This window comes from Erpetoichthys calabaricus, chromosome 8, assembly GCF_900747795.2.
Source record: "Erpetoichthys calabaricus chromosome 8, fErpCal1.3, whole genome shotgun sequence".
Classification (NCBI taxonomy): Eukaryota; Metazoa; Chordata; class Cladistia; order Polypteriformes; family Polypteridae; genus Erpetoichthys; species Erpetoichthys calabaricus.
Window position 1 is genome coordinate 148830585 of NC_041401.2, and position 26754 is coordinate 148857338.

General features: G+C 38.2%; 1 protein-coding gene across 2 annotated transcripts in view; it reads right to left on the minus strand.

Annotated features, from left to right (window-relative positions):
- Positions 1–26754, minus strand: part of lrrc47 (leucine rich repeat containing 47) — a 78219-nt gene that overhangs the window by 13728 nt on the left and 37737 nt on the right. For both annotated transcript variants that reach the window (XR_007935507.1, XM_051930527.1), the window contains exons 4-6: positions 25874–25989; positions 10642–10744; positions 6380–6469 (exon numbers count right to left, since the gene is read on the minus strand). Coding sequence is in view for 1 of the 2 variants with exons in the window: in XM_051930527.1 (XP_051786487.1) it covers positions 6380–6469; positions 10642–10744; positions 25874–25989 (309 nt within the window). In the remaining variant the exon portion in view is untranslated. The remainder of the gene's footprint in view (positions 1–6379; positions 6470–10641; positions 10745–25873; positions 25990–26754) is intronic.

Genomic DNA, 26754 nt, shown 5'->3' on the forward strand with positions numbered 1-26754 from the left:
AAGGAATGTGAGATGAAGTCATACTATTGTGAGAAGGTCACAATAACAATGTTGAAACTGAAACACACCATGTTAATACTTAACACCAGAAGCAAGGGTACACAGGTGAATGGGTAAAAAAACAAATTCTGACATAATGCCAGCATTATAAAACACATCTATCTTTTTAATCCAGGGTAATACTGCTCCCATATACAAAGAAGTGGGGTCCAACACAGCTTTAAAAGCATCTCAGACAATACAGTGTGCATCTCAAACCAGCAACGAAAACAAAAATGGAAAAAATGCACAGACCATTAACCTCAAAGGCTGAACTTTTATACAAAGGCAGCAATTTTACTGACTTCTTCACTAACCACTTACAGTTCGGTCCATAAATATTTGGACAGAGACAACTTTTTTCTAATTTTGGTTCTGCACATTACCATAGTGAATTTTAAATGAAACAACTCAGATGCAGTCGAAGTGAAGACTTTCAGCTTTAATTCAGTGGGGTGAACAAAACGATGGCATAAGAATGTTAGGCAACCAAAGCATTTTTTTAACACAATCCCTTCATTTCAGGGGCTCAAACGTAATTGGACAATTGACTCAAAGGTTATTTCATGGGCAGGTGTGGGCAAGTCCGTCGTCATGTCATTATCAATTAAGCAGATAAAAGGCCTGGAGTTGATTTGAGGTGTGGTGCTTGCATGTGGAAGATTTTGCTGTGAACAGACAACATGCGGTCAAAGGAGCTCTCCATGCAGGTGAAAGAAGCCATCCTTAAGCTGCGAAAACAGAAAAAACCCATCCGAGAAAATTGCTACAATATTACGAGTGGCAAAATCTACAGTTTGGTCCATCCTGAGAAAGAAAGCAAGCACTGGTGAACTCAGCAACGCAAAAAGACCTGGACATCCACGGAAGACAACAGTGGTGGATGATAGCAGAATCATTTCCATGGTGAAGAGAAACCCCTCCACAACAGCCAACCAAGTGAACAACACTCTCCAGGGGGAAGGCGTATCGATATCCAAGTCTACCATAAAGAGAAGACTGCATGAAAGTAAATACAGAGGATGGACTGTAAGGTGCAAGCCACTCATAAGCCTCAAGAATAGAAAGGCTAGATTGTACTTTGCTAAAGAACATCTAAAAAAGCCAGCAGAGTTCTGGAAAAACATTCTTTGGACAGATGAAAACCAAGATCAATCTCTACCAGAATGATGGCAAGAAAAAAGTATGGAGAAGGCGCAGAACAGCTCAAATCCAGCTAAATGCAGTCAAATAGATTGGGCGGTGTTTCATGATACAGGTGGACAATGACCCAAAACATACAGCCAAAGCAACCCAGGAGTTTATTAAAGCAAAGAAGTGGAAAATTCTTGAATGGCCAAGTCAGTCACCTGATCTTAACCCAATTGAGCATGCATTTCACTTGTTGAAGACTAAACTACAGACAGAAAGGCCCACAAACAAACGGCAACTGAAAGCCGCTGCAGTAAAGGCCTGGCAGAGCATTAAAAAGGAGGACAACCAACATCTGGTGATGTCCATGAGTTCAAGACTTCAGGCTGTCATTGCCAGCAAAGGGTTTTCAACCAAATATTAGTAATGAACCATTTTATTTCCAGCTATTTAATTTGTCCAATTACTTTTAGGCCCCTGAAATGAAGGGATTGTGTTAAAAAAATGCTTTACTTGCCTCACATTTTTATGCAATCGTTTTGTTCACCCCACTGAATTAAAGCTGAAAGTCTGCACTTCAACTGCATCTGAGTTGTTTCATTTAAAATTCATTGTGGTAATGTACAGAACCAAAATTAGAAAAAAGTTGTCTCTGTCCAAATATTTATGGACCTAACTGTAGGTAGAATATTCTTTCTTAGCTGGAGGTGCCGACTTCCATGTTTTCTGTTTGATGGCTCTATGTCATTTCAAAAGATCTGGTGCTAGTATGTCATTTGACACAGGCACACTTACAGAACATCTGACTGGTCAGATCTTATTTGCCCTGAATAGAACTGATGTGATTGGTGAGTAACCATACTGCACTGCGTTATAGCTAGCAAGTGTGCAAAAGTGTACAATGTCTGGATAATTTACTGAAATGAGAAACTAGTAATGTCTAAAATAGGGATAAATTAAGATATTTCTTTTACACTGATATATTGAACTGTCCTGGGAAATATGGGATGTATTCCTTTAGCAACCAACAATCGAGCAAAATACAGGTAAAATTCCATTACAACGAATATCTTTACAGCAAAATTTTCATTACAACGAAGTTTTTTTATGGTCCCGACAGCTTCCCCATATGATACAAGTCTATAGAAATCTTGTTACTACGAAGTACATTCAGCAGATACTTTCATTATAACGAAGTGCACAAAAGACCTTGAAATGCCTGAGTGAATCATCTACAAAGCAGTTAGTTCTGTGGCCGCAGCTCAGTTGTGCACAACGATCCCCAAACAGAAACACTGTAATTTTTTCTTTCTTTCTTCGAACTTTCCCCATACAGTGGAACCTCGGTTCACGACCATATTTCATTCCAAAACTCTCGTCGTAAACCAATTTGGTTGTGAACCGAAGCAATTTCCCCCATAGGATTGTATGTAAATACAATTAATCCGTTCCAAACTGTATGTAAATATCTATATATTTTTTTTAAGTTTTTAAGCACAAATATAGTTAATTAAACCATAGAATGCACAGCGTAATAGTAAACTAAATGTAAAAACATTGAAGAACACTGAGAAAACCTTGAACAACAGAGAAAACTAACACTGCAATAGTTTGCGCTATAGCGCTACCAACTGCTGGCTAAAAACACTTTTTTTTTAAATGAGTTTTAAGCACAGGGAAAAAAATGAACATTTGAAAAAATCTGTAATTTAATAAACCACCAAGAAAAGTAACATTGCAACAATGCACGCTACGAACCGATCGCTGTAAACAGAAGTGAAAACAAAATCAAGCCCAGTACATTCTTTAACTGCCTTCCTACCTTATGCATCCAGCTCTCTCTCACGCTGCCTGTGTGTGTGCGCGTCTCTCTCGCGCTGCCTGTGTGTATGCGCTTCTCTCTCTCTCTCGTGCTGCCTGTGTGTGTGTGCGCGTCTCTCTCTGTCGCGCTGCCTGTTTGTGTGTGCTCTCACTCGCTGCACAGGAAATGCACAGGGAGAGACTGAACATGTACAAACCGAAAGGGAAACTGGCTTGTTTGTATACCGAGTGTGTGGTTGTGAACTGAGGCAAAAGTTTGGCGAACTTTTTGGTCGTAAACCGATTTGTACGTGTACCGAGACGTTCGTGTACCGAGGTTCCACTGTACCGTTTTTTTTTTTTTTTTTGCCTTTTTTGTTTCCTGTGGTTTTCAGTGATACCTTTTGCTTATTGCTCGTCAACATTTGAAAAACATCAATTGGAATTTAACTCAATGTCACACTCCTATAGTAACGGCAGACAAGAAAAAACGATAACAGTTCATATTAGAAAAAAAAAAAAAACTTTAATTTTTTGTAGCTCTCGATTGCGGCAAAAAGAAAAAAGACGTTACCAGTGAATTTGGAATTTCACCATTGACACTGTCAACTTTCTTGAAAGAGAGCAAAAAAAGAAGAAAAATCTTGGGTTGCAAACGTACTGCTGCATTTGAAGACATCGAAAAAGCCGTTTTTATGTAGTTCAGTGATGCTTATTCAAGAAACAGTAAAGTTTATAAACTCTCATAGGACCTCCCCCAACTACACAGCAAACCGAAGAATGTCCCGAAGTGCGATCTCCATGTCTGTATGGGGCAACAGCAGGGTCAAAGATATGCTGCATCTCTCCGCCAAAGTAAACGGAAAAAATCTCGATGGGTGATGCAAGGTTAGGAGCATGTACATTGTAAATGCAGATAACAGGAGTACTTGATCACTGACCTGCACGACCCTGCCTGACAGATGTGTCCATGTATAACAGAGTGGCAGATCACACTACAATAAACAACTGTGCCATTCCTGTTTCAAGCTGAATAAAGCTGGTTTTGCTAAAGTACTGAGACTCAGCCTCGTGTTTTGGGGTGCAAGACAGGGACTTACAGCGCGACCCCGATCTTTTATGATTTGCTTCTGTGGCGCTTCACTGCAGCGCTGTGAGCCTCTTATTGCCCTGCCCCAGCAACGGACAAACAATCTTCCACAAACGCTGCAATCGCACTTCAGCATGCCGTTCCCGTTGGGGTGGGGGGTGTCTCAAAAGAGTTCAGAAACCTCACAATATGAAGAAAAAAAAAAAGGATGATTCAGCTTCTGATTGATAACTGTGCTGCCCACAACATACTTCCACATTTAGATAATGTTCGCGTTGAATTCCTCCCACCCAATTACATGGCAGCACTTCAGCCATTGGATTTGGGCATCATTCGCACCCTGAAAGTGTATTATCGCAAGGAAACGCTGAGAAAAATTCTCGTCAGCATAACTTGTAGGCAGGAGGAGATTAAAAGTAACGTGAAATGATTGCAAACACCTGGATACAAGTTAAAGAAAGCACTATAGCAACAAATGCAGAATCTCGTTACAACAAAATATTTTTTAGGTCCCTGGGAGTTCGTTATAATGGAATTTTACCTGTATATTGTTTGAATATAAAAAAATATACATTAAAAATTTTGGGGCTACAAACATGTACATTGCAATATGGAGACAATGTTACTTCTCTAGTTATGTGCTGTCTGTAACCTACAATTGGTTATGCAGAGACAATAAAAAATGGATTACATCAAATTAGAAAAAGTTGTGTAAAAATGCTTTAATGAATGAATGCACACATTGTGTTTTGTGATGGGCTGACAACAGGCTGAAATCTTAATTATGCCTAAATTTCTGGAAAAATAGCAAATTCACAAAACTTAATAATCTCAATATCATGTGCTTAGAGTGCTCATAATTCAAAGAAACCACCCAACAGTTCATAATGATTTTCAAGTAGTACATCTTTAACACAGATATGGATAATTAATTAATTAATAAGCTAGCAGGGAATGAATAAAGTTTATAGAATCTGGGCTGTCAACAACCTGTAACAGCACTACACTTATGTAATGTTTAAATATGTGTCTGCATGATACACTGCTTATTTGTAAAAGTATGCTGAGACTGCCCCTTTTAACAGTATTGTCATGCCACTTAACATGGAGGAGTAATATAAGGTTAATGTGCAGACATCAAATCTTTCCTTAGGTTTAACACTAAAATTACCAAAGCCTAAAAATTTGTAATCCTGGCCAACCTTAAATTTGTTCGCACCTCTCCGTCAGCATCTTTTGTGTTGCAAATGTGTTGATAAGCACAAGCAGCCTGCTATCCCATCCCCCCCACCAATGCAGAAAGGGCAGAAAGTTCTCTTAGCTCAAGTCTGTTTATGTGCATGTCAGTTGCCAGGAGTTGTATAGGGTAAATAATATATCATTATTTGGAATACATGCATTTCATGTGTGTTCTGTGTCTAAAACAATCTATGTAAACACAACGTTAAAACAGAAACATTTTTCATGTTTTAGTAGTAATTGACAAAATGTAGACATGAAGTGTATAATGTGTGAAGTACATGTGTACTGAAGTGACTTTACCTGCGGGTGGAAGCTCCCGTTGCACCCTACGCAACTGTGTTTAAGGGAAAGGGATAGCAGGCTGCTTGCTGCTTATCGACGCATTTACAACACAAAAGACTCTGACGTAGAGGTGTGAACAGATTTAAGGTGGGCCTGGATTACAAGTTTTTTCGTAGGCTTTGGTAATTCTTGTGTTAAAGACAGTCTAATAAGCAACCACAAAGTGGGGAAAACAATCCCTAATATAATACAGTGCAACATGGTGTGTAGATGGAAGAAAACCAAGTTTAAATGAATACAATTATGGTTTCACCTGTATGATATTTATACTGAACGGTCCCAATCATGTCATATGTGAATTCAATGATGGAAACTGGTTGTTCTGAAGATCAACGGAGTCTAGTCTATTACTTACCGCCATGGAAAAGAATTGGAAAGAACTCAATCTATTTTATAAACTGTCTTGATCCTCTTAAATACTGCAAGATACATAAGACTGATAGGGTTGCACCATTTGTTTGTTTATCGACTGTCTGTAGTATTTTTAGTTTGAATTAACAATATAGCTGGTAAAACCTTCTGGTCATACACTATTATCATTTTTATTTAAGCAGAGGTAATTTGTGTGTATTTTTAAAGAAGGGACTACTTTTAAACTTAGCACTAAAAAGAAATATTGGGAAACAAAACAATAGCACAGATTAAGCATACTGTAACTAGCCCAGGGATATATTTCTGGGATCATTTGAAACCGCCACAAAAAGAAAAAAATCAGGGAAAAAAAAAAGACCTTACCAGAATAACAGCATCCATAATGTCTTTGCAGACCTGCAAACTCTTGGAGCTTGTCACTTCAACAAATATTTCCTTGGTGGATTTGGTCAACTAAAAATCAAATAATGAACAAAAAAATATATTCAAGCACTGAGTTCATTTACCTTGAAGTAAATGGAAATAATTCTATTTTTGTACCGAAGTATCCCCAAGCTAGATTTCATTGACCAGTTTAGAATAGCTGTTCCTAACAAACAACAAAATATTCATAAAAATCATAATTATATTAAATGACATAGCAAATAAGAGACATGATTGCCTAACCTGTGCATACAGTGTATGGACAGACAGCTATATATTAAAGCTGTCACTATAAATTAAATTTGTAGCAGTGCTACATGAATGGGGGAGTCTTAAAGGTGTTTTGTGCTGAATCACGTCTTTTATAGCGCTGCTCCGTTTATATGGTCTGATGTGTCTATTTAAATTTTTCCCCCCTGGAAATAAAGGGGGAAGGAGAACACTGTGGAACTGTGACCCCTCAAAGTAATTTTTTCTGTTCACACATCGATTTCATCTGGGTCATTTCTATATAAACAATAGGATTAAATGAAAACAAGAGAGACAGTTACAATCTGGACACTTCACCAAAGACCAAAGGAAGAATGTTGATACGGAATTTGCATCCTTTTCCCTTTTGCTGCTTTCAACACCAGACATTTAACTATATCACCATCGCTACATAAACCCTGGGACTCTGGATCATACCGATACGCCGAGGACAACACCGTAAGACTGTTTTTTGTTGTTTGGGGAAAGAGCAAACAACCATTTCATCCATGTGATAATTACCGTAGGACACTTTCCAGCCGGACAAGGTCCACTCTCATTAATCATGTTCAGTTTAATCTTTTGGACTTTGTGTTCTGTGTGTGTCATATTTGTTTCATGTTCAGTGTATGGACAAGGGAGGGTTTGCGTTGTATATTTATAGATGCACCTTTTGTTATCATGTAGCGCCATTCACTTTTGGGGTTGTGTGCTATGTTGGGCCTGGTCAAGGTGTGAGATATAAATGGTTTGGTGATTGTTTAATTTCTTTTTATTAAGATATATATTCACCTTATTATTTTACATACTGTTTGCTTTTTGCCTGTTTAATCCTCCATTGGGGAGATGATTTGGAAGAAGTACGGCTTGTTTGCCAGGCCACGGGTCTTGGTTTTATTGCTGCTGTTCCAGACGAGTGAGTCAGCTGTTACAAATTGGTAACTAATTAAGCTACTTAGTAGTGTTGCTAATTTTAATGATGTGCACTAAACAGTTACTTAACTGAACAAATAAAAAAACAAACACATTTTGGCACTTTAAGGTCACCAAAATACTTTACTGCAGAAAATCTTAAAAAAGAATTATACTAATATAAATACAATGCAGCACACATACAATGGATTCTGAATAATAATTTTTAATAATAATAATTTTTTGCATTTATATAGCGCTTTTCTCACTACTCAAAAGCGCTTAGCAATTGCAGGTTAAGGGCCTTGCTTAAGGGCCCAACAGAGCAGAGTCCCTTTTGGCATTTACGGGATTTGAACCGGCAACCTTCCGATTGCCAGTGCAGATCCCTAGCCTCAGAGCCACCACTCTGGACCCTATCACGTTCTACACACTTTATGTTGCGGGTTTGATTTTAAATTGACAAATATGCCATTTTTGTCTATTAATCTACATTCATTAACAATGCACTGATTTTATAAAAAGTATCTGTCAATGGTTTTATGAGACTCTTGTGTTTTCAAGTAACTTTTCAAATATTTATTAATGTACTGTAGACAATTTAATTCTTGTTTAGGTTTTAATAAATGCTTTGCACTTTTTGCACCTTAAACCTTGCCTGTTTCCTCACTGGACTCCTGCTGGTTCATCTTGGTTTATGTGCAGGAGGAGTGTGCCAGCTGAGGACAAACCAGGCAGCACAGGAAGCTTCTGTAAATTGCCATCTTCAAGCATATTCACAGATGTTCTATGTGGTTTAAGTCTGGGCTTTGGCTGATCCACTCAAGGACAGTCAGCGACTTGTCACGAAGCCACTCCAGTGTTGTCTTGGCTGTATGCTTCAGGTCATTGTCGAGGTGAAAAGTAAACCATTGCCCCAGTCTGAAGCGTGCACTATGGAGCATGTTTTCTTTGGGGACCACTCTGTATTTGGCTGCATTCATCCTTCCCCCAATTCTGACCAGTCTTCCTGTCCATGCTTTTAAGAAGTACCCCTCATAGCATGATGCTGTCACTGCCACCATAGATCCAGCAGTATTCAAGGTGGAGCTTTGGGAATTTTCAGCAACTCCCTCGTAGTGGTGGTTATTGTGGATTGTTTTTGATTTGCTTTGTTTTTGCTTATTACTGAATTCTTTAACTTTTGATCTCTGCAATCGCTTTAAAGTAGAGTTTCTGGGTGGGGTTTATTAAATTTGTTTGCTTCAGGAAAGACAACACTTAATTTATGCTACTTTATGCATTGCCTCCTATTTTGTGATGCTGGGAAATCATCTTAATAAACTTTTTAATACAAAGGAAAGTGCCCTGCTTTGAGTTGGATCAGCGTATATATAGATTATATATACTGTGTGTATATAGATTATATATACTGTGTGTATATTATATATATATATATATATATATATATATATATATATATATATATATATATATATATATATATATACACACACACATACATACATATATACATAGATAGATAGATAGATAGATAGATAGATAGATAGATAGATAGATAGATACTGTGGAAAGCAGCCCAGACACAGACAGACGGACATCATTTTAAGCACCCAGCACACGTTTATTATACAAATATATACAAGTATGACACACACAACCCAATGCCGCAGCACCAATCACCCCAAAGTCCAGGCCCTTTCACAATGCCTTTTCTCTTTGTCTCTGACCGCCTCCACTCCTCTCCTCCGAGCTCCGTCCTCTTCCACCCATCGAATGGAGGGAGGCAGCCCCTTTTATAGTCACCCGGATGTGCTCCAGGTGCCTCCTGACAATCTTCCGCCTGCACTCCCCAGTTTGGCGGAAGGGACGGCTGCGCACCCGGAAACACTCTGGGTGTCCCGGGTGTGGCAGAAACGCTGAGGGGCAGGGCTCCAAAGGCATTGGGGCGCCCCCTAGCAGTAACCACGGGCCCCTATAGGGTTGCGCTTCCAAGCTCCATTACCGTGGTCCCCAAAGCCACCAGGGCAGTCACCCCTACGTGGTCTGGGGGAGGCGTAAGCCCTCCTCCGGTCCTCCTGGGCATCCCAGCTGGGTACCACCCCCAGCCACCTGTGACAATATATATATTATATATACATACACACACACACCATTTTTTTTCTTTTGGCAACAGAATGCTGCACTGGCTGTTTTTGTAGTAATATAATAATAATTTAATATTTTTTATATTTATTTATCTTCTTAAATTATTGAATATATCAAATATATGTTGCAGCTATAATAATATACACCTCACAAGCTGCCTTAAAAAGGCAGTGTTTGAGTAATAATATTGCATTCAGCCATCCTGCCCATTCACTTTTATTCCTCCTTTACTTTAGCCAACAATAAAGAACTACTAACACTTTAGCCAACAATAAAGAACTACTAACACTTGCAACTCTAAATCCAATGCCATTTTTAACCCTTAAGTTGTAAGGCTAGTTATCAGAACATCACAAGCATGCCCGTAATTGCATGATAGTAAACATTTTATTTAAATTCTGTGATGTCGAATTTAATGTTGGTTTTGTGTACATTAACTGTAGGGTTGTTTTTGTTTGATCTGTAAAGCTGTTACTAGTCTATAAGAGACATATAAGCCAGAATATCATTAGTGCACACATGACATATAGGAACTTAATACCTTTAATAACGGTTTGCTTAATAATTAACACACATATCAAATTAAAGATTATCCTTCAATGAAGAATGTTTCAAATTCTGGATAAATGCACACAGCTATAATTTAAAAATGAATTTCACAATCAAGTGACAATCTTCTTAACTTTCAAAAATATAAAATTGGAGATATTATAAACAGTGCCTTAAAAGAAGTCCTGTGTTTTTCAGAATATGTAAATGCAAATAATGCCATCTATTATTTTTAATTACAATAATTAACATCTGATATAACAATAAAGTAAAAACTTTGGTATCTCCAATAGCATGTATAAGGTATACTGTCCACAGTTAAAATAAAACAAGACTCTTCTTACCTTTGTTTTGTCACTGTTTGTTATTGGTGGGAATGAAATAACATGACCTTCTGCATCTATGACACATGGGAAATTTTCTTTTCCATCTAGTAAATTAAGGTACCTTGGTAAAATCAGGAATAAAAAAAAATCAGAAGTTTAAGGATGTTACAAAGCTAACATTACACATTGACTGATGTTATAAGCATGCATGTTCCTTTGATTTCACTATTATAACAGATGTTGCTACCGGTTTCATTCAAGCTAAAAACAGCACAATTTGATAGTGTAAGCCAATAATGTACTAACACAGTTACAGCAAGCTTCCACTGTGTGTATGTTTTTTTTTCCCCTTGGCTCTTGCATGTAATGCTTATCCAGTTATTAGTTTTCATCAGTGATGAGATTTTTTTTTTTTTTTTTATTCAAGTTTTTTTTTTTGCAATTCAATTTAATACCTTGGAAAGAACACAGAGTCAGACTGTGCCCAGGATGTAAATTTCATATAAGTAATATCCTTACAGAAACTAACAGTACTTTCTGCAAGTCAAGCTTGTATTTTTCAGTTAACATTAAAATGCAGATGATACTACAACAGCAAACAAACAGGAAATCCTAATTAATTAAATCTTATGCAGCATACTTCCATGAAAGCGTTCAGCATGCTATAAACGAATTACAAATAGTCAGAAAATAAAAAATGTAATCCACCGAAAGCACAATATAATGCAAAAACATACAGATATATATATAATACATATACTGTATATATACACACACACATACACAGTTAATGAGAAGCTGAAATTGACTGTTACACTGAACTATTACTGAACAGACATTGAGATTCAGACCAAATTAATAAAACCTGGACAACAATATACTGACCAATACTTGGTCTCAACCACTGTAACGGTCCTTCACTGATAGTTTAGACTGTCTCAGTTTAAAAACCCATGCCCTTTACAAATGATAATGAATTCAGTATTAGCAATACAGTGGCATGCAAAAGTCTGGACGCCCTTCCTTAAAATGTCTGTTGTTGTGAATTGTTAAGTGAGCAGAAGATGAACTGATCACCAAAAGGCATAAAGCATGACACATTTCTTTAATATTTTAAGCAAGATTACATTTTATTTCCATCATTCACAGGTTCAAAATACCAAAAAAATTAAGAAGGCCTGAAGCAAATGTTTGGGCACCCAACATGGTCATTACTTAGTAACACCCCCTTTGGCAAGTATCATAGATTGTAAACACTTTTTGTAGCCACCCAAGAGTCTTTCAGTTCTTACTTGGGGTATTTTTGCCCATTCCTCCTTGCAAAATGTTTCTAATTCTGTATGATTCTTCTTGGGTCATCTTGTATACATTGCTTTTTTGAGATCTATCCACAGATTTGTAATTATGTTTAGGTCAAGGGAATGTTGAGTGCCATGATTTATTCCATTGAGGATTTTGAGGTGTGTTTCGAATCATTATCTTGTTGTAGGACCCAAACTAGGGGTGCGCGATCTGGCGATTTTAGATTGTGATTGATCTTAAAGATGTCCACAATCTAATTTTCAAGCAAATTTTGAGCCCCTGAAATGAAGGGATTGTGTTAAAAAACGCTTTAGTTGACTCACATTTTTATGCAATCGTTTTGTTCACCCCACTGAATTAAAGCTGAAAGTCTGCACTTCAACTGCATCTGAGTTGTTTCATTTAAAATTCAGTGGTAATGTACAGAACCAAAATTAGAAAAAAGTTGTCTCTGTCCAAATATTTATGGACCTAACTGTACAGTGATTGCCAACAGAGGTCTGCGAAGCAATTAAAGAATGGAAAATTTTTGCAATGACGAGTAGCTTATGGTCCAGTTGAATATCTAAGCTGTATCCAAGTCTACATGCCTGACAAAAAAGTATCTTTTTATCCCAGCAACCAGTGCACCATCAGAAAGAATGTTTAGCACAGGTGGCAATATTGTCACAAGTCAAAGGGCTGCTCTGAAACCCCATAAAGTGGATCAACTGATTTTCCTTGCTAAAAACCTGTGATTGTTTAAGCAGAAAAACATTAAATCTAATGCAAACAGAATGTCAACCTAATCTTTCATGTTTAAAATATGTAAATAAAGTGCCTGGAGTTTAGTTAGCTAGTTTAATAGCATAGTGAAGATGTTTGTACCTGCATTTAAAACGAAAGGTACTGGACATTTGATTCTTCACTTGTTTCTACCTCATCATCTACCTTTCTACCTCTAATTTTAGCTGTTTGTTACTCTATTTTGGCTTATTATACTAATTGTATTACCTAGAATGATTGTGAAAGTCTTCTTGCACTTACATTGTTTACACTTAAATATATTTAAAAAAAAAAATCTGTTTTATGGTTATGTGGCTGTTGATCCCAACCTGAAACTGTAAAACATTTTTTAATTTTGTGTGATACTGCCAGAATTTTAAAAGTGCGCTTGTTTATATTGGTTATATTTATGTTATCTGCTGATTACAATTATTTGTTTGAAAGTGTCAGAATTAAAAAATTCCCCTTGTTTACATTTTATTTCTAGAATTATTTTCATATGTAATCTATTCACAATTGAATTCAACTTTGTTTGATATTTAAAATAAAGTGTAACTTAGGTCTTAATGAGTTTGAGTCTGGATATTCTCTTAAGCGTATGCCACATTGAAAAGACAGATCGCAATTAAGATCATGGATATTGATTTTGTGTTAAAAGGATTGTTATATGATTTTTTGGAAAGATCACCCACCCCTAACCCAAACTCTTTTTAATTTTAACTTTTTTTTTTTTTTTTTTAAACAGATGGTGTGATGTTTGCTTTGCATGCTTGCTAGTATTTATTTGAATCCATTCCTCTCTCTACCAATGACATGTTCCCTGTTCTACTGGCTGCAACATAAGCCCAAAGCATGATCAATCTACCACCATGCTTAAGAGTTGGAGACATGTTCTTTTTCTGGAATTCCGCACCCCTTTTTCTCCAAACATCCCTTTGCACATTGTGGCCAAAAAGTTCTATTTTGACTTCGTCAGTCCACAGGACTTGTTTACAAAATGCATTAGGCTTCTTAAGATGTTCATTTGCAAAATTCAGGCAGTGGATTTTGAGGTTGAGATGCAGGAAAGGTTTTCTTTTGCTGCCTGTACTATGAAAGTCATATTTATTCAGGTGTCGTTGCACAGAAGAGCAGTACAGCATCACTTCAGAGCCTGTTAAATCTCCCTCATACTCTTTATAGGTCAAATAAAGGTTTTTATTTGCCTATCTGGCAATCCAACGAGCAGTTCTTTCAGAAAGTTTTCTTGGTCTTCCCAGACCTCAACTTGACATAACATTAAGAACTGTGGAAACAGCTACCTGAAAATGCTTTGCTATCTTCTTGTAGTCTTCTCCTATATTGTAAGCATCATTGTTTTTATTTTTCAGAGTGCTAAGCAGTTACTTAGAGGAGCCCTTCGTTGCAGAATGCTCAGACAAGGTTTGAGAAGTCAGAGAATTTATACAGCTTTGAAATTTGCATAACCTGGGGTTTCCTAATGATGATGGTAAACAAGCCACAGCATTAATGAGCTAATGAAGGCCCGAGTCCTTGGTAAAAGTTATCAGACACCTCAAATATCTTGGGGTGCCTAAACCTTTGCATGGTGCCCCTTTCCTTTTGATGCTGTACAATTGTACAAAACAAAAACATTACACTAATCTTGCATAAAATGCTGAAAAGAAATGTGTCATCTTAACTTTGTCTTTTGGTGAGTAGTTCATCTTCTGCTCAATTAACTATTCACAGTAATAGATATTTTAAGTCAGAATCAGAAGGGTGCCCAAACGTTTGCATGCCCCTGCATGTGGTCAAGGCCAGGAGCTTCAAAGCACTAAATTCTAATGCTAAATGTTTACAGATGATGCATAAAACCATTTTTTATTTACTGTTATACTTTAAGATTACAATTTTCTTGTTAAAATTACATATTCCCAGATTGTCTAAATCTTTGTAATGTCTTCACAGCTTGCCAATATGGCAGTTGCTCAGTCTACTTTAAGCATGCAAAAGGATTTCATTTAATGATATAATCTTTGTTTCAAAGGTTAGACATTTATCAAGTTAGAAAGACAACAAGATTAGCTTTCAAACTTTTTTTTTTTTTCATATATTTGTGTTTCTGTATGCCTCAGAAATTGCCTGATAAAACACTTGTAGATGAGCATTTGTGATGACATTTAGGTCATTATCTGGTGTGATTTCTCTACTCCCCACTCAATTTGCATTAGAAAGAGCAGAGGTTTGGCATTTTAAGGCATATAGGTTTGCCTCCATAAATGGAAAAATTTGCTTGTTTAGACAATTGTGACAGTAGTAGAACCATCACCGGGTCCTTTGCCTGCTACAGTGAGCCAGAAGAACCAGTAGTAGCCAGTATTTTACCAAATATATTACAGACTACAGTTGATGGGCTCAGTATTGAAAGAGAGTAATGTTAAATGAATCCTCACAAGAAGCTTAATGTTAGTGCATCATTCCATTAAGAATCAGATGTTTACATTTCATACAATGCCTTCACTTATCGGCTCGGCGGAGTCCTCTTCTTAATGAACCAGCTGCTTTACTGGTCAGTCGACAGGCAGTTTCCATTCTGATTTCACAACAGTTAAGAGTAATGAAATGGAAAAGGAGGAAAGCAGTCACAGTGCGGGGGGTATGGTAAAAATTTCACTTTACTTGCTCGTGGAATTTATGTTTTGTTGTTGTTTAAGAATTTTGAAATAATTCCTTGGAATGTGAAGTTTATGTTCAAGAATAAAGCAAGGACAAGGGGGTGCATTCCCCCCCCCCCCCAATCAGAATGGTATGAGCCCATTGCCATTAGGTGAGTGCGTAAGAAATACTTAAAAGGCTTCTGTGCCAGTGCCAATGGATCAATTATCTTTTTTCTTTCTACTATTGTTTTTTTTGGCAGCTTTGGGCTATGTATATTTTCAGAAACCTTACCTATAACTATTGTGCATGAATGTTTTCAGTAATTTATTGAATTTGTCCTTTTTTGTTGGGTAGGACTATTTTGTTTTGCTTGATTGCTGCATATTATTTTTATGGATTGTTTACCTCTTCATGCCACCTTTTAAATGCAGATTTGTGCTTATTATCTCACCAACAAATACTGGATTATTATTCTTCCTGCAATTAACAAACATCTGTGACTTTGGTTTCAAAATACTTTGTGCTTTACCGGTGTTTTGGGGCACCTTGAGTGCCTATGAATTACTAGCAGGCACTGACTTAACACTAGAACCCCTGAAGCCTATGAAAAAATTCGTACTCCTGGGCCACCTTAAATTGCTTTGCACCTCTCCATTAGCATCTTTTCTTTTGTAAATGTGTTGATCAGCACTGCAGCTTAATTTGGGCAAAAGGTTCTCCTAGCTCAAGGCTCTATCTGGGTGTGAGGTGCCTGGAGTTTTAGAAGGTAAATAATATATCATTATTTGGAACATATGCATTTCATGTGTGTTCCGTGTCTACAACGATCTATGTAAATGTAGGATGACAGGAAATGTTGAACAAATACCTAAAACAGAAACTTTTTTCATGCTATAGTACTAATGACAAAATTTTGACACGAAGAAGAATGTAATGTGTCAAGACTGAAGTCCAAATATCAAATAAACACTTTCATGAAAGGTACACGTATAACAAAACAAGTGTGCTTTTACTTAACAGTATAACTGAAGAAAAAGAAATCGGGTTAGGTTACTACACTGACACGACCACTTGGGTGGTGCAGCGGTAAGAACTGCTAACTCATAATCAAGAGGTTGCTGGTTCTATTCCGGGCACTTCCTAGAATTACCGTTTTGGGTAGTGAGCTGCTCTTATTTTTAGTATTATAGAATAAAAACATACATTTGATTTGAGTCTGTAACAGCTGGTGTAAATTTATGGTACTTGTAAAAGTTAGCATTACTGTGTTATGTTTCTAAAAAGCATTATGTTTTGGTCATTTAAATTTACCAAAAGCAATGAGTCCTCCGAGTCTGATATAGTCCTGTCTTGTTCATTTATTCAGCTTCAATGCTCAGATCATGTTGATTCCACTGCCAATGCTTATACAAATGTGAACCACCCTTAGCTGTTCAGCAGCTAGTTTCCTTTTATAATTTCTTGTGAACATTGGTGTCACTGGGAGTGACAAAGTATGGGGGGTATTGGGGCAAGATGTAGGTGTGTGTATGTTTGTGTGTGCGTGCGTGCACACGCGCAAAGCCAAGTGATTATTCTTCTCTATTATTGCTGTCTTTGTGTTAATGGAATTGAAATGGAATTAACATGGTGACAACACTATGAATTATACTATGTATTCAACTTTTACTTTGCATTAAAAGGCTTTAACTGCTAAATGTACTGTGAAGTAAGAATTCTAAAGATGTCTTTTTTTTTTGTTTTCAGTTCTAGTCAATATAGTGGGACTTACTGTATGTACAGAATAGCTAAGTGGTCTGGGTTGACGCTTCGGGGAAAAGAAAGTAACATTACTTATTTTATTTATAACTCTGTTTCGACATTTTGTATGGAGTTTTGGTGTACACATCTGACTAAAATATTTACAGCTCGTTATCTTGTATCATGGGTCCAGGGGTTTGAACCAGCTTTCTGAAGCCTTCCTCATGTATGGTCTGAATTGGTTCTATGCCTTTTGTTATGCAAACTGAATGTTATATTGTTCCAATAATAATTGTCACACAGTTTACCAGCCTTAAATTAAGCTTTGATTGATAACTGTTTAGGTAATGTTCTTTGATGTTTTGAGCCTAGCACCGCTTCTGCGCTGGTAGTCACGTGCTTAGTAGCTTCTTTATATTCATACACATGAGCAGTTTTCAGGAGTTTAAAATGGTTTGTGGTGGTTCCACCTTTAACTACCACAGTACAACAACATAATATGCAACATACTATTTCTTGGATAAAGTCAGAATCTCTGAAACCAAACCAGTTTTAAATAACTGAGAACCCTTGTTAAAATTTTGTTGATTCAGTCCATTGTGGAATATCATGAATGTTAAAAATACATAACTAAATAATGCTCTCCAAATTGAGTTTATGGAGCTGCAAGAGCATGCCAATTATATAGTTAACTATTTTTGATAATGCAGTTTATTATAAAGTTAAGTGATAAAATTTACAAATCTTACACAATTCTATCAGTTCAATCACCCATAACTGAATTGAGTGCAGAAATAAAATTTGTTCACCTACTCTAGTATTTTGAGTATTATCCTAATGTATAAAAAATAGGAAGCATGGTAATAAAGATAGGGAAGCATGAGGTGTAAGATTCAAAATGGGGAGTAAGATACAAAGCAGCAATTAAATGGAGGCAGTAAAAAGTGATGATCAGGAGAGGCATATGATGCAGATTCATTAGCATAATAATGTTGAATGGTGGATTTTGGTTCAGGGTCTTGCACGACTGAAGAATATGGAACCAGCTGCTACAGATTTGAGCATGAGAAACCACAGAAGGAAGACAAAGACTTGAAGTCATTTCATGTTATTGATTGTTTAACAATGCACCATTTGCATTTATTATTGTTGCTGGCCCATAACATTACTCAAACATTCCAGCAGCATGAAATTAACTGGACTTCTTCTTGTTGTTTCAAAAGACATTACATACTTGTAATTAACTCTTTCAGTCATGTACATTTGGGTATAGCAGGTGGGGCATCCACTGGACATATATTTGTAAAATTATTTGCTTTTACTGAGGCACCTCACTAATGTATTTTGTTTATATTCATCTTTTGTCAATTTAATTTTATTCTCCAATCTTTCAGTATATTTTGGTGTTCATGGTGAATTTCATACACAAAAAGTCAAACAAACAATGGGATGCTGGTGCTCAGTCTGTTGTGACTGGCATCAAATTATTGTGATACCCTCTGATATTGTCATCATCTGATGGAATAAAGCCATAAAGATATAAACATTAAGTTAACGACAACCCCAAATCAGAAAAAGTTGGGACAGTGTGGAAAATGTGAGTAAAAAAAGAAAAAAGCAAGTTATAAATTCTCAAATTTTATTTCATTGCAGACAGTATGAACATAAAATAATTCATGTTTTTTTTTTGTCAACATCATTTGATTTGTAAATAAATATCCATTCTTGCCATTCAGGCTTGCAACACATTTCAAAAAAAGTTGGGACAGTACAGCATTTACCACTTTGTACAGTTCCCTTGTCTTTTAACAACACTTAAAAGATGTTTAGGCATTGAAGAAATCAAGTGACTGTGTTGCAGGTGTTAGTTTGTCCCATTCTTCCTGCAAACAATGTTTTAGGTGCGCAACAGTACGGGGTCTTCGTTGACACATTTTTCGTTTCAAAATGCGGCAAACATTCTCTATAGGAGACAAATCAGGGCTGCAGGCAGGCCAGTCAAGCATCCGCACCCTCTTCTTACGCAGCCATGCCTTTGTTATGCGCGCAGAATGTGGTTTGGCATTGTCTTGCTGAAATAAGCATGGGCGTCCCTGGAAAAGACGTCGTCTTGAAGGCAGTATTTGTTCCTCCAAAACTGAGATATACTTCTCAGCATTGATGGTGCCATCGCAGAAGTGCAAGTTACCTTTGCCGAAGGCACTGACACAACCCCATACCATGACAGACCCTGGCTTTTGGACTTGTATCTGGTAACAGTCTGGATGGTCCTTTTCCTCTTTGGTCCGTAGCACACGGCGTCCATTTCTTCCAAAAAAGATGTGAAAAACCGATTCGTCTGAGCACAATACACATTTCCACTGCACAATGGACCATCTCAGATGCCTCCGAGCCCAGAGAAGTCGACGGCGCTTCTGGACACTATTTATGTAGGACTTCCTTTTGGCACAGTACAGTTTTAGCTGGCATTTCCTAATGTAACTACGTACTGTAGTGCTTGAGAGTGACTTCCTGAAGTAGTCCTGAGCCCACGCAGTTATATCATTTATTGATGAATGACGGTTTTTAATGCAGTGCCGTCTGAGTGCTCGGAAATCACGGCCATTCAGTTTAGGCTTGCGCCCTTGGCCTTTGCGCACGTTAATTTCTCCAGATTCCCCAATTCTTTTCACTATGTTATGCACTGTAGAGGGAGAAATGCCCAAATCTCTTCCTATCTGTCTTTGAGAAACGTTTTTCTTCATAATTTCAAAGATTTTTGCCCGCACTTGGTGGCAAACTGGCGATCCTCTGTCCATCTTTGCTCCTAAAGGAGTAGGCCTTTCCTCGATGCTGCTTTTGTACCGAATCATGATTGCAATCACCTGTTAACATCACCAGTTTCAAATCACATCATTATTTAGTTATTATACCTCATTACTACCCCTTAATTGCCCCCATCCCAACTTTTTTTGAAATGTGTTGCAAGCCTGAATGGCAAGAATGGATATTTATTTACAAATCAAATGATGTTGACAAAAAAAAAGAAAGAATTATTTTGTGTTCATACTGTCTGCAATGAAATAAAATTTGAGGAGAATTTATAACTTGCTTTTTTCTTTTTTTATTCACATTTTCCACACTGTCCCAACTTTTTCTGATTTGGGGTTGTAAGAGACCAGCAACCACCTACTGGACAAGAAAAAAATATTGGCTATGGACTATCTAAATTGAAGCACCAGCACTTCAAGTGTAGAATTGGTCTGACGTGATAAAGGACAATCCACAGTAACACAGAAAGAACACATATATTACACATGCTGCACAACTCAAACAAAAGCATTTGGGGCTGTCTGGTAGCCACAAAGTGACACAAGGAGGCCAGCAAGCATTTGATTAAAACGGTTTTAAAAATAGATGTTCTTTCCACACCAGAACTCTGGAACAACTTTAAAACAAATGCTTTATACTGATGGCTTCTTTTCCACAAAATGGAAGGAGCACACATAATGCTTTCTTGGCAGCACTTTAAAATTAAGTGGTGCTCTTCAGCAGTGGGTGAAGACCAAATGCCACTCAGCCTCATTCTGATCAGTAAAATATTTTGGGATTGGTATATTTTTGATATTGATGCTCTTTCTCCCCCCCCCCCCCCCCCCCCAAATTACTGTGGCTACCTCATTTTAGTGCCTTTTTGTGACCAATTGTTTTGGAAGTAATTCAATGCAAAAATATATGTGATAAGAATAATGAGCCAACTTTCTTAATTAATGATCAAATAGTGCTGCTAATTGAAAATATTTCTTGAACTCTCCTCCCCAACCTAAAGTCAAAACAATTAAAAATGTATCAAGTGTTAAGAAACTAAGTTTAATTTATTCCTGATCATTATGGCTATACAGTGCCCTCCATAATGTTTGGGGGGAAAAATACATTTTTCCTTGATTTATTACTCTGCTCCACAGTTTAAAATTACAAATCAAACAATTCCGACATAATTAAATTGGACATTACAGACTTTAATTTAAGGGCATTTGAATACCTTTCAATCACATCATTGTAAAAGAACACATGTATGGATGGGCATCACGGCCGGGATGGTACAATTTCCTTAACCAGCCGGGAGGCCAATACAACTTAACAATAGAAGGAGGCTAATTTTCAGAAATATATGCCTCCCCAAACTGCTAGATAGCAGAACTGGAGGAAGAGGAACACACTTGCGGGAGGAAGAGGAGTTTAAAAAAAGAAGAGAAAACAGAGAAGAGCAGTGCACCATTGCGACTGTCTGATTGTGAAAAATATTTTGAGAAATAAATAACCTTTTATTTGAACCTGTGACTGTGTGTGTCAGTTGTGTTTGGGTTTTGGAGCTCAATGGCACCTCCCGTATTCCACACCATGTAGAAATTACAACACTTTTTATGCATAATCCCTCCATTTCAGGGCACCATAATGTTTCAAACATAGCAATGATAGATAGGTATATTAAAGCAGTCCTATTTAGTACTTTGTTGCATATCCTTTGCATGCAAAGATTGCTTGAAGTCTGCAATTCTTAGACATCACCACGTGCAGAGTATCTTCTCTGGTGATACTCAGCCAAGCCTCTAATGCAGTTATTTTCAGCTCCTGCTTGTTTCTTGGGCTTGTCCCCTTATGTTTCGTCTACAACATATGGAAGGCATGCTCAATTGGAATTAAATCGGGTGACTGGCTTGGCCACTGAAGAAATTTCCACTATATAGCATTAAAAAACTCCTGTGTTGCCTTAGCAGTATGTTGGAATCATCATCTTGGTGTAGGATGACGCATCATCCAATGAGTTTAGAAGCATTTACTGGAATTTGATCAGATGTTTCTATACACTGAAAATTAATTGTGCAACTGCCACCAGTGCTTACATCATCAATAAAGATAAGTTTGCCAGTACCTGTGGCAGCCATACATGTCCATGCCATAATACACACACCACCATGTTTAAAAGATAAGGTGGTATGCTTTGGGTCTTGGGCAGTTCATTTTCATCTCCACAACTTGCTCTTGGTATCACTCTGATACAGGTACACCTTTGTCTTGTCAACAATGAAGTGTAAATGTGCTTCCCCCTTGTACCTTGAAATATGATTTCTCCTTAAAAGCATTTCCCTCAAAGTTTTTGCTTGGGCAATTAATTATATATGTTATATCATTGTAAGACACGGACGCTATCCAGTGACCTGAGACGAAGACTGGATTCCTTAGGCACCGTCTCTCTCCGGAAAATCCTTGGGTACCGTTGGTTTGACTTTGTGTTGAATGTGCGGTTGCTCATGGCACTACGCCCATGTGGCGCATTTCCCAGAGGGTGATCCAGCTTGTAAGATCCTAATTGTTGGGGACCTGAGTGGCTGGACCAGGCCAAGGGGTCACCCACATAACAGCTGGCTGCGGCAGATAGAGGGTCATTTCTAGAGGGTCAGACTGGACTGCGTGTCTGCAAGTTCTCCCACTTAAAAAGATGAGAGAGGCCTGTAATTTTCATCATAGGTATACCTCAACTATGAGAGACAAAATGAGAAAAAAAAATCCAGAAAATCACACTGTCTGATTTTTGAAGAACTTATTTGCAAATTATGGTGGAAAAAAAGTATTTGGTCAATAACAAAAGTTCATCTCAATACTTTGTTATATACTCTTTGTTGGCAATGACAGAGGTCAAACGTTTTCTGTAAGTCTTCACAAGGTTTTCACACACGGTTGCTGGTATTTTGGCCCATTCCTCCATGCAGATCTCATCTAGAGCAGTGATGTTTTGGGGCTGTCGCTGGGAAACATGGACTTTCAACTCCCTCCAAAGATTTTCTATGGGGTTGAGATCTGGAGACAGGCTAGGCCACTCCAGGACCTTGAAATGCTTCTTACGAAGCCACTCCTTCGTTATCCGGGCGGTGTGTTTAGGATCATTGTCATGCTGAAAGACCAAACCATGTTTCATCTTCAATGCCCTTGCTGATGGAAGGAGGTTTTCACTCAAAATCTGACGCTACATGGCCCCATTCATTCTTTCCTTTACATGGATCAGTCGTCCTGGTCCCTTTGCAGACAAACAGCCCCAAAGCATGATGCTTCCACCCCCATGCTTTACAGTAGGTGTGGTGTTCTTTGGATGCAACTCAGCATTCTTTCTCCTCCAAACACGACGAGTAGAGTTTTTACCAAAAAGTTCTATTTTGGTTTCATCTGACCATATCACATTCTCCCAATCCTCTTCTGGATCATCCAAATGCTCTCTAGCAAACTTCAGACGGGCCTGCACATGTACTGGCTTAAGCAGGGGGACACGTCTGGCACTGCAGGATTTGAGTCCCTGGTGGCGTAGTGTGTTACTGATGGTAGCCTTTGTTACTTTGGTCCCAGCTCTCTGCAGGTCATTCACTAGGTCCCCCCGTGTGGTTCTGGGATTTTTGCTCACCGTTCTTGTGATCATTTTGACCCCACAAGGTGAGATCTTGCATGGAGCCCCAGATTGAGGGAGATTATCAGTGGTCTTGAATGTCTTCCATTTTCTAATAATTGCTCCCACAGTTGATTTCTTCACACCAAGCTGCTTACCTATTGCAGATTCAGTCTTCCCAGCCTGGTGCAGGTCTACAATTTTGTTTCTGGTGTCCTTTGACAGCTCTTTGGTCTTGGCCATAGTGGAGTTTGGAGTGTGACTGTTTGAGGTTGTGGACAGGTGTCTTTTATATTGATAATGAGTTCAAACAGGTGCTATTAATACAGGTAACGAGTGGAGGACAGAGGAGCCTCTTACAGAAGAAGTTACAGGTCTGCGAGAGCCAAAAATCTTGCTTGTTTGTAGGTGACCAAATACTTATTTTCCACCATAATTTGCAAATAAATTCTTTAAAAATCAGACAATGTGATTTTCTGGATTTTTTTTCTCATTTTGTCTCTCATAGTTGAGGTATACCTATGATGAAAATTACAGGCCTCTCTCATCTTTTTAAGTGGGAGAACTTGCACAATTGGTGGCTGACTAAATACTTTTTTGCCCCACTGTAAATATACCCAGACTTACTGAAAAATACATTGCGATATTAGTTAAGTTATGGTGTGTGGTGTAGCGGGTCCACAGCTCAAGTCAAAAAGGTAACTTTATAAATAAATAGTCGCTGCACTCGCGGCTTAGAGAGGGGATGTGGTAGTGTAGTCGGAGCAGGTTCCCGGGTGAATTCATGATGCGGGTGGTCCTCGCTTAAGTGCACAGGTAGGGAGTCGTTTTCATCCAGAATTGTTGCCGGGAGCTGCTAACTGCCACACCTGATCTACGTCCCCATAATAAATAGAAGCACGAGGCAGATGAAGGAAAAAACAGAAAAAGACTAGGAGAAAGAAAAAAGACGAACAGAGGTTAGAGGAGAAGAAGAAGGCAGGAAGCAGGGAGGAGAAAGCCGGTGCGTGAACGTGCGAAGGTGCAGCTGAGCAGTGAGCCTGGGTGTCTGGCCGGCACCCCAGGAGCAGTCGGTAGTGGTCGCTCCCGCTGAGCATTAGTGAGGAGCAGGAGTGACCGGAAGGAGGATGGCTCGCCGCATAAAGCAGTGGGACTCGGGACATGGGAAGTGAAAGTCCCAGTGTGAGCATCCTGGTCGCTGGGGAGCCCACGTCACGGTCTGGTGAAGCCTACCAGAGCCAGGGATCGGAAAGGCGAACAGACCAGCATTAGAAGGCAGAATGAAGGTCAGTTGCAGGTAGGGTGGCTCCCCTGGTACATAGCCTGGATGGGAGAAGCAGGGGAGTCACCAGTAGAAAGGCACCGGGATCTGTTTTTAAAAGGACAGCTTCCAGCCATTGTTTTAACCTCGGGTTTTTAAAGGATTTTTTTCTATTGTGTTTTTAACCTCCACTGTTCACTCATTTTTATTGGATAATTTATTTATTAACTTTGAAGCACTGCACTATTTATTGGGACACTTTGATTTTTTGTTGTTTTCAATAAAAACACTTTGCACTTTTTGCACCATCCCCTTGCTTCATTGTTGTGCCTCACTGTCCAGCTCATCGGTGACATTACCAAAGGTGTTGGGTTCAGAGCTCCCAGAAGCAAGATAGGAGCATGGAGCGGAACCCGCATCGTCACATGATTTCATGCTGTCACTGGGATTAGTGCTGCTGTCGTAGGAATCTATGTTTGAACTCAGAATCCAATTGCGGTCTGTATAGATTTTGCTTATTCTTTGTGTGTGTGCATTTCTCTATGGGCATTCATATATCCCTGTCACAACCCAAAGATGGGCATTAGGTTAAGGAGTGCAACTGCAGAACACCAAAATACACCTCTTTCAGTAGCTTAAATCTATCTTTTTGAAGGTAAACATGTTACTTTTGCCTTGCATCTTTCTTTTGATATTCACATACATTTACTATTAAAGATCAGTTAGCTTTACGCTTGAAATACTGCTAAACAGAACTCTTTCAGTTCGGATTACTGCAATGCTTTATTTTTAGCCATTAAAAGGATTAAATAGAGAGGTAAAAAGGATTGTTTCTTAATGTTTATGTCCGTTTCTAGTGTTTAGCAATGCAAAAACATTCTTCTTACTTACAGCAGGTTGTTGATTTATCGCCTCTTTATATTTTTGAATCTACTAGTTCATATGCACCTAATTCCAGGTCTTCTATAAGTAAGAGTATACAACAGTGGATTAAATATTCTAGCAACAGTAGCAATTGGAAGATGTTAATAGAGAGAAAGAAATTTGCTCTACCCTATTCAGACTGTAGCTCACCATAAACAAAATTTAATGGATGGATGAAAAATATGCAAGTGTCCGAAACTCACTTATGGAGGCCAGAAACATTCTGACGTTTCTTTAGTTTCCTTTGCTCCTCTGCCTCAAATTGGAGTTGCCTCACCAAATTAGCTGCATTGGTCTCCTTGCGGCCAAGAGGTGTGATCTACAGGTATAAACAGAAGTAGAAAAATAATTATAAGCAGTGATGGATCAAGTCAACAATATAGTTTGAAATGTAAAATTTTAAGACCAAAATCTGATGTTGAAGGATGTTAAATACAGTCAAGAGTGGTGGGTTTCCAAGATTAATTTATCAATTCTATCTGTGATAAGGACCACATTTTACCAGTGTGGGTCAAAGCTAACAAAGAGTACGATGTACATTTGATGGTAACATAGATGCTTGCTTACACTTGCAGTGCAATTGTGGTTTGGAGATACTGAGCTGCCAGGAGAGCTGTCACTGTGTAACAAAAAAAAAACAGGATTTTGAAACTGATGCAGGTTGCAATTGGAAACCTATAGGGAGATCAAGAGGAATGTAACTTGAGCAAGATGTGAAGAGGCAAACCAGACAAACTGCTACATTTTGCATAACTGAAAACTCTGATGGCACAGTTTAGAAGATCTGCTAGGAAGAAGGTACAGTTCTCCAAAAGAGATATGGCCAGGGCTTCTACTAGATACTAACACTGTGTAATTAATCAAGTACTGCAAGGTTATTCAGATGTTTCAGACAGGTAGAATATGCAGGAATTTACAACTAATGCAATTTTCTCTGCATAGGTGTCCTGGTTTATAGAGCTGTTATTGTCACATGTACAGAATACAGTAGAATTCTTACTTGCATGTGGTAATTAAGGCCGGATTTATACTTCACGCAACGCATGCTGCAGTGGACGCTCCTGCTACGCAAGCGTTGTAGTGT